This window comes from Tribolium castaneum, chromosome 1 (genome assembly GCF_031307605.1).
Source record: "Tribolium castaneum strain GA2 chromosome 1, icTriCast1.1, whole genome shotgun sequence".
Classification (NCBI taxonomy): Eukaryota; Metazoa; Arthropoda; class Insecta; order Coleoptera; family Tenebrionidae; genus Tribolium; species Tribolium castaneum.
In genome coordinates this window covers 20349505-20356822 of record NC_087394.1, presented here as the reverse complement: position 1 = coordinate 20356822, position 7318 = coordinate 20349505, and the positions used below count along the sequence as shown (strand labels likewise).

At 34.9% G+C, this 7318-nt stretch overlaps 3 protein-coding genes across 3 annotated transcripts; 1 reads left to right on the top strand and 2 right to left on the bottom strand.

Annotated features, from left to right (window-relative positions):
- Window positions 1-172: 172 nt before the first annotated feature.
- On the bottom strand, window positions 173-1073 carry LOC659042 (uncharacterized protein). Its single transcript, XM_008200924.3, has 2 exons — window positions 823-1073; window positions 173-763 (listed from the first exon to the last, which is right to left on the bottom strand). Exons 1-2 carry the CDS (start codon window positions 925-927, stop codon window positions 173-175), a joined length of 696 nt encoding a protein of 231 aa, XP_008199146.1. The 5' UTR covers window positions 928-1073.
- Window positions 1074-1152: 79 nt separating this feature from the next.
- On the top strand, window positions 1153-1908 carry mRpS6 (mitochondrial ribosomal protein S6). Its single transcript, XM_965314.4, has 3 exons — window positions 1153-1362; window positions 1410-1549; window positions 1598-1908. Exons 1-3 carry the CDS (start codon window positions 1318-1320, stop codon window positions 1854-1856), a joined length of 444 nt encoding a protein of 147 aa, XP_970407.1. The 5' UTR covers window positions 1153-1317; the 3' UTR covers window positions 1857-1908.
- On the bottom strand, window positions 1897-7284 carry Sirt7 (Sirtuin 7). Its single transcript, XM_965249.4, has 3 exons — window positions 7023-7284; window positions 6660-6973; window positions 1897-3421 (listed from the first exon to the last, which is right to left on the bottom strand). Exons 1-3 carry the CDS (start codon window positions 7173-7175, stop codon window positions 2005-2007), a joined length of 1884 nt encoding a protein of 627 aa, XP_970342.1. The 5' UTR covers window positions 7176-7284; the 3' UTR covers window positions 1897-2004.
- Window positions 7285-7318: the final 34 nt, after the last annotated feature.

Below are 7318 nucleotides of genomic sequence, written 5' to 3'. Positions count from 1 at the left end.
AAAACAAATCCGTAATTCCGTGACAGGCCTGTATCTTTATCAAAGATTACGTTAGCAACGGCGACTTGACCGTATTTGTTGAAGTAGTTCTTCAGTTCAAGATGACCAATTGTCCAAGGCAGATTCCCCACGTAGACCTTATAGAAATTTCGTGCGACATTACCAGCCATAATCAAATTTGTCTAGAGATTTCCAACAAATGTATGCTATGGTCCCCAACTAACCTATGTATATCCAACCCAGCACTAGCCCCCAAATTGCTGATGTTATGCACTTGACAATTCAAATTCCACTTGGCCAGAAGATGCTCAATGGACCAGTCAGAACTACGCTCCTGATATGTGCACAAAAACTTGGCCCCTTGATTTAAGTCGAGCAGATACGAAACTGAGACCAACACGTCCTCGAAAACAGAAGGTTCGTAAAAACAATCCGAACCCAAAATCAGGTCAAGTTCGCCAATTAGCTCCAAATTGTCCAAAAACAACCCCCACGTCAGTCCAATTATGTGAATATCTTCATTCAAAACCAGATTATTCAACTGACAACTCCTCTTTGTGTGATTCAGAGATTTAGGAAGAGTGGTAGAATCGCTTAGAATTACCTTCGCTCCACACTTTGCGGCCACGATTCCAGGCAAAGCGGTCCCAGAACCGATCTCTAGAATTTTCTTTCCGGTGAGCTGTTGTCTGTTCTCCCACAGGAACCACGCAAGGACGGGTGCCGAAGGCCAAGTGTAGAAGGAATAGCTGACTTGAAGAAGCTGTAAATGGAAACTAGCTTTGTCTCCAAACGACACGCAATGAAATGAATGAATGATACCTCAGGAATGATTACTTCGAGTTGTTCTTCCTGAGGCTCGCCTTTGAGGTTATATTTGGACGAAAACACGAACTTTTTTAACGTTTCAGGAGGTCCATCAGACATTTGGGAAAGTGACAACAAGCGGTTTAGGCATTATTTACGCACACAACAAGCAGTTTTTATAAAACACGCAATCCCAAAATCGCAAATCTTACCTCGCGTTTTTTGCCGGAAATTGACAGCTTATGTTGGTATTGGAAAAATTCCCAAATTATGTAACAACCATAAAAAACGGGTTTATTCCTCGAAATGATTATGGTTATTTATTATTTGTCGTTTTATGAAACAAGATAATTGAAACAGAATTATTTTACCTCTTGGCATTGGTAGAATAAATTATTTAAAAAAAATTAGGTACCAACAAAGTGAATTGTAAAGTCACTAAACACCTAAATGACAAATCATAACCTCTAGTCTAGTTAATTTTTCTTCAATTTAAAAAAATAAATAAATATGATTACATACGAGTTGTGCCTCCTTTACAGAATCATGCCAAAGGTTTGTTTTCCGTTTTTGATGCAATGTTGTAACCGTATCTTTTTTAGGCAGAACTGGCTTCCGTGGTCAAGAGAACCGCAAATGCGATTTTTGAAAAAGGTGGCATTATCAGGAAATTGGAGCATTTGGGGACTCGGGATATGCCGCATAAAACGAGTATACATGGTCTAGTTCATCATAAGGCTAGGTATTATATTTTGTGGTAACAACTGAGCTAAATTAAGTAATCTTTTAGTTACTTTTTAATTGAATTTAACGCTCCTCCAACGTGCATTGATACTTTATCAGACGAGTATATGCGTGACGTGGATATTATAAGGAAACGTATATATAAGAAACAAGAAGTTAAGCCATTTGAGTGTACTTTGCATGAAGATATGCTGCCACCTCCATATCGTAAGAGCGTGCAAGAGTTAATAGCACAAGCCAAAAAGTCAGAAAAGCCTAAGTTTAAATATAACACTGGTTTGGATTATTACCCGTTCCAAAAATAAATTTGGAACAAAATGTAGAATAAGTCTAGGGAAATAAAACTTTTTGTAGTTATACCCAAGTTTTTATTTATAAATAAACACTCAGTAAATAAATAAATAAAAAGTAAAAAAATAATACAAAATTCACATTAATACTGACGAATTAAAACTATTTTTTCCTCCATCGTCTGTTTTTTCGGCAGCCTTTTCCGAACCACCCCGCTTGAATTTTATTTTTGATTTGCTCCTTGTTTTCATCAATGTCTTCTTCGTCAGTTGTGTAATCACAACATAGACAAACATTCGGTTTCTCCTTTTGTTCAGTCTTACTAAACCTAAATAGAGGATTGCTAAACAGAGCTTCGATTTTCGGGTAAAACAAACAACTTGTTGAATCGTAATTTCTATCACAAAATTCACATGACGGTTCGATTTTCGGACTGGTCTTTTCGTTTTTGACTTCCGGTATAGGAAAATCTGAGACTGGGTTAATAATGCTATGAAGACCGGGGTACAAGAAACTGGTTTGATGAGGGTAATAAATAAAATCGGAATATGAGCCTAATATCTGACATTGTAATAAATTAGTGGCGAAGTGATTGTAACTGAGAAGCGAGTAATTCGACAATAAAAAACTAGTATCTAACGGACTTGGTGTCTCTCGACGAGGTAATGCTGAAGTTTCGTGAACACGATCGCTAAGGATGTCGTCGATTGAAAACGCGGTTTCTCTTGCAGGAAGACAATTTAGCGTAGATTCAGAATGACTTGGTGATGTATCACTATTGCTACTAGTATCACAGAACTCTGATTTTATTGAATTTGTCGAACTGAGATCATTATCACGATTTGTGGAACAGTCTTTTATACCGTTTTTTTGTACTGGAAACTCCTTTTTCTCATCTTCCAGCTTGAGCAATGGCTGAGAGGTCGTATGCAGCTCAGCATCGCACAGCAACGTTCCGTGGGCAAAAATGGGGTCCTTGCTTTTGTCGTATGGGGGCACTTTGATGTCGAGCAAATTCATTACGGCCTCCATCACCTGGTCACACTTCCCGTGGATCTTGACGTTGGCAACGTCGTCTTTCGGGGTCCACTGCAAGTTGACAATGTACAAATTTGGCCGCTTTTTCGCCGGCTTATCCATGCGCCATAACCAAGGATATTTTTTCAAAACTTTGAGGCTCGACCCCAAACAAACGATCGTTGTGGCCTTCTCCGCGTTTTTGCAAGCACCGGCCCAATTTAGCGGCCACTGCAGGCTCCCCCTTTCCCCAAAGTGAACGATTGTATCGACCAAAGGCTCGTTGCACACGTAGCACCTGCGTGATGTCTTGTGCGAGTATCGCGCGGTGTTTTCCGTTACATCAAACAACCGCCAGTACTCTTTATGAGGCTTGCAAGTTTTGCACACTTCAATGTACATATTTCCGTGCAACTCTGACAAAGCAGTCCGTGGCAAACCTGAACGCAAATGCAACCCGTCACAATTCTGTGATACTACATATTTGAGTATTTTGTTGCGGTATAATTCGGACAAAGCCATGTGCGTGTATGTTGGTTCAGCCATTGAGAGGTCATGAGCCCTGCAAGGAAAATAATAATATATTAATATAATAAATAATATATAATATAATAAATAATAATAATAGAACTTTATTTAAAGAGCGATGTTTAGCGAGATGCTATTCAACGTAACATTTTGTAAGATTGAGTAAAACGTAAAATAGATATATTGATAATTCAAAATATCGATATAATAAATGACAATAGAGAGAAAAAGGAATAGTAAACTAAAATTTAAACAAAATAGGAACAAATGGATTATCAAACTATGAACACAGGTAAATTATACAGCATTCATTTTCGAAAATTCCTTATGTACCGGTTAGGTTGTTAAAAAGATTCAAATTGCTATTATAAAATTTAGCAGAAGTTAATAAAAGTAGCAGATTTAAGATATATAAATGTACGAATCCTGTAAGTAATAAACGTTATGTTGCATTGCGAAGACTAATGGGAGCAGTACGGGAATTTTGTCGTTCATGAAATTTATTCCTAAGGTATAACATATTTTTTAAACATTTTTATTCAGATATATACTTGAAGATGTAATAAAATTTTTTGAAGCCAAAGATAAATCTGCAACAATTATTTTGAATTTTTTTTACAAACTACATATTTATCAACATCATATAAACAATGATAAAGTAGATTACAATGCAGCAAAAGATAAAGGGAATTACTAGAGTTTCAATCAGTTTTTTTTCTCAATTTGTAATTTAAGATGTTGTAATTAGTATATAAGAGCTTCGAAGAGATAAAAATTCGTTTTTTGTACTCATAGCGTTTAGACTGACACAAAATTCCCTAGACGACATTTTTTTTATTAAAATAAGAAAAAAGAGAGTGCAAAGTATAAAAAACAGCATCCATCGCCTACGACTCGTTTTCTAACTTGGGATTTGTGCGCCAAATCAATCCTTATAAAAACTTGTTTATCAATACAGTACTATAGTGACAGGCACATAATTGTGTTTTAAATCGGAGATCATTAAAAATAGTAAGACCTATTTGTTTTCTCAAAAACGCTAAACGCTTACTTCCTTGAGTTTTAAGATAATATTGCTACAATGTTTGTCTATTATTATTAGATCATTGTTTATTTGATTGCATACAGTGTCTTTTAATACTGTAACACCTTTGTTTGGGACTGAAGTGGCTGAATGTGACTGAAGCTTCACAGTGTGAGTATTTTGTAATGAGCAATACGAGGTGAGTCTACTAAAAACATTTTTCACTACAAGGTTGTTCTGAAATTCTATAAATATGCAACCAATAATTCTGATTCTAGCTGCCTAGATCAAGTTTGTCTTGACACTTTTGCTAAAATTTCATTATGGATTATTATTTAAATGATAAAAACCCAGTGTTGATTCAATTAATGTTTTTAAAAATTAAACAAAGTATTCAAGTGGTAAGTGCAAAGAGTATTTTGGTTGCATCCGTCAAAAGTAACCCACCATTGACTCACTCTGTATATCTCAACAACCAATTCGGAAATAAAATTAACTAGACGCCCTCTGGTGATGACTTTTGAACTATGTCGAAAACAGTAAAGAAATTTTCGTAATGCCACATTTAACTGACATTTAATGAATTGTTCAACAATTTTGCGTGTATAGTTTTAATTACTTACAATAGAAAGAATTACTTTAAAAGTACGTGGTGGTAAATACTAGCGTTGACTTTGGTTCTGTAGTTTTTCGTGGTATAAAGTGTTTATTGTTGGAACTTGAAAGTGGATAAAAAGTGAAAAATATTTAAATTTTGATTACAAAGTGTTATCAAACAGTTGTCTAATTAAAGATTATAAGTAATGGATCACAGCGGACACAAAGTTTGGCTCAAGATACCAATAAATTAGTGAAGTGCTATGAATTTTAGGTTAGAATTTTTCAATGAAAAAATCATGAAATGCTGCGGTAAATCTACAAAACTACAATAAAGATTAACAACTGCTGATACATTTAAACGTAAATTATGCCAAAAGGTAGGCTTTTCAATGTCTTTGTAATAATTTTCCAATAAAGAAAGTGAACCAAACAGTCATTCGTTATTCGTGTTTTCCTCGTCATCGCTCATTTGTCAACATAAGTTTCTTGCATCAAAGATGCAATAACCCCATTCCGCATAGGCAATGTAATAATTGTGAAGCCCCAAAATTCGTACAACGCTCAAAATATCCGAATAAACATTTTCCCGCCATTTATGGTTACTGTTTTCGACCTAGCTCAGTGGCGCCTCCAACGGTAATTTTACTTCCGAATAGTCGCACTCAAGTCAACGTTTACTGACTTTACATACTTTATATTCTTCTTCATACATGTAATTTTTTTCAGAATTTTTCTTAAATAATTATAATTAATATTAATTAATTAAGAATATAATATCAAAAAAATAAAATAAAAAATATGAAAATACTAATTAATCGAAATTTTACCAAATAATTTTGTTAAATAAGATTGATAAAATTGTAAAATAGTTATTAATGATTAGATCTCTCATTGAAAGTATAAATTACATTAGCTGTTATTATTTTGAAGTGCACTGAATAATTTATAACAGCTAATTTTGAGAGAAAATGCGACGTTGGCGTTTTTATAGTTTTGAAATAGCTAATAGGTGACTATGAGTAGAACTTATACACAATTTTTTTTCGTTATCGAGGTAAAAATAATAGATTATTAAAAATGCCATTAGTTTAATTTGATTAGTCAGATTTGTTACGTTACAAATATTGATTACAAATGATTCAAGTTGCTTGGACATAGATAAACTTACAAGTACTGACAATTAATTCCTGACTATGACTGTGTTCATTACCGTCGAATGTGTGTGACCATACAAAAAAGGTTTTCTGGACTTGTGGAATCTTTCTAGTGACTCAGAATTTGTTTAGCAGGTTATATATCGGGTCCATCCTGTACTTTTAATTAATAAAAAAGGATTGGATTTAAAACTGAACTTTGGGGCACACCTTAAGTTATGTGCGCTAAATAAGATTTTTGCTTCTTACAACTTAATACCGATCTTGGAAGTAGAAAGAGAATAACAAAACTGCATTTTCATCGAATTCATAAAAAGCTAACTTTTTGCAAAATCTAATGAAATTACTGTAATGCTTGCAAGTCTGTCACCGGCTTATTTACTAAATTACCTAACATAAAAACCTGACTGGTTGTCACACAGAATGTTTTCTGAACTTTGTTTATGAATAAATTTTTCGAAAACTTTTGACAGAGTTGGTAAACTGGTACTCACCCAATGTCTTTTCCTTGCTGAAGCCTTGTCCAAATCCCATTAGGACCTCTATAATCTGGAATTTTAGCTGCAGTACTGATTCCAGCTCCAGTGTAAACTACCAGATGTTGTGCCTGTGCTATAGCTTGTGCAAGGATTAGACATTTTTCTTTCAACACTTCTGGAGGTTCCTCAAATTCCTCTAATCTTCGTTTGGCTACGTCTCGCTTACGCCACCGCATCTGGACCTCTTCGACTACTTCAGAGCATTCATTTAATACCTGAGCTTCTTCAAAAGTTCGATCAGTCTCCGATTTCTGGAGGATAACAGAAACCTACAACGAAGAATATATTAACAGCCCGCTCGATTTACAAGCAATAAACCTTTTTCAGTGATGCGTTTCTCTCATCTTTGGCACAGAACCTCTTTGATTGCACTACTTGTCTTCTAGGTAGTCTACATCGTTTCATCATTCGTTCTTCAACGTCCATACCAACATTCTCGAGACTCTCCACAACATTTACTTCGTTTTCCATTTTAATTAACTGTATTATTAGTGTTTTTGTTGCAACATTTTACATAAACAAACTGCCAGCCCCTCACGTCCATTTTCACCTGTTTGACAATTGTTGTATTGGCATTATTGGCAATGCTGATGGCCCTAGAATAACACTAAAAA

What these genes read in the sequence shown, in the direction of transcription:
- LOC659042 (XM_008200924.3), bottom strand. Translation starts at nt 927, where the DNA reads ATGTCTGATGGACCTCCTGAAACGTTAAAAAAGTTCGTGTTTTCGTCC. An exon ending in TCGAAGTAATCATTCCTGAG is followed by an intron (nt 764 to 822) that starts GTATCATTCATT and finishes TTCCATTTACAG; the next exon opens with CTTCTTCAAGTCAGCTATTC.
- mRpS6 (XM_965314.4), top strand. Translation starts at nt 1,318, where the DNA reads ATGATTACATACGAGTTGTGCCTCCTTTACAGAATCATGCCAAAG. An exon ending in TTTACAGAATCATGCCAAAG is followed by an intron (nt 1,363 to 1,409) that starts GTTTGTTTTCCG and finishes TATCTTTTTTAG; the next exon opens with GCAGAACTGGCTTCCGTGGT. An exon ending in CTAGTTCATCATAAGGCTAG is followed by an intron (nt 1,550 to 1,597) that starts GTATTATATTTT and finishes GTAATCTTTTAG; the next exon opens with TTACTTTTTAATTGAATTTA.
- Sirt7 (XM_965249.4), bottom strand. Translation starts at nt 7,175, where the DNA reads ATGGAAAACGAAGTAAATGTTGTGGAGAGTCTCGAGAATGTTGGTATG. An exon ending in GAAACGCATCACTGAAAAAG is followed by an intron (nt 6,974 to 7,022) that starts GTTTATTGCTTG and finishes TCTTCGTTGTAG; the next exon opens with GTTTCTGTTATCCTCCAGAA. An exon ending in CAGCAAGGAAAAGACATTGG is followed by an intron (nt 3,422 to 6,659) that starts GTGAGTACCAGT and finishes TTTTCCTTGCAG; the next exon opens with GGCTCATGACCTCTCAATGG.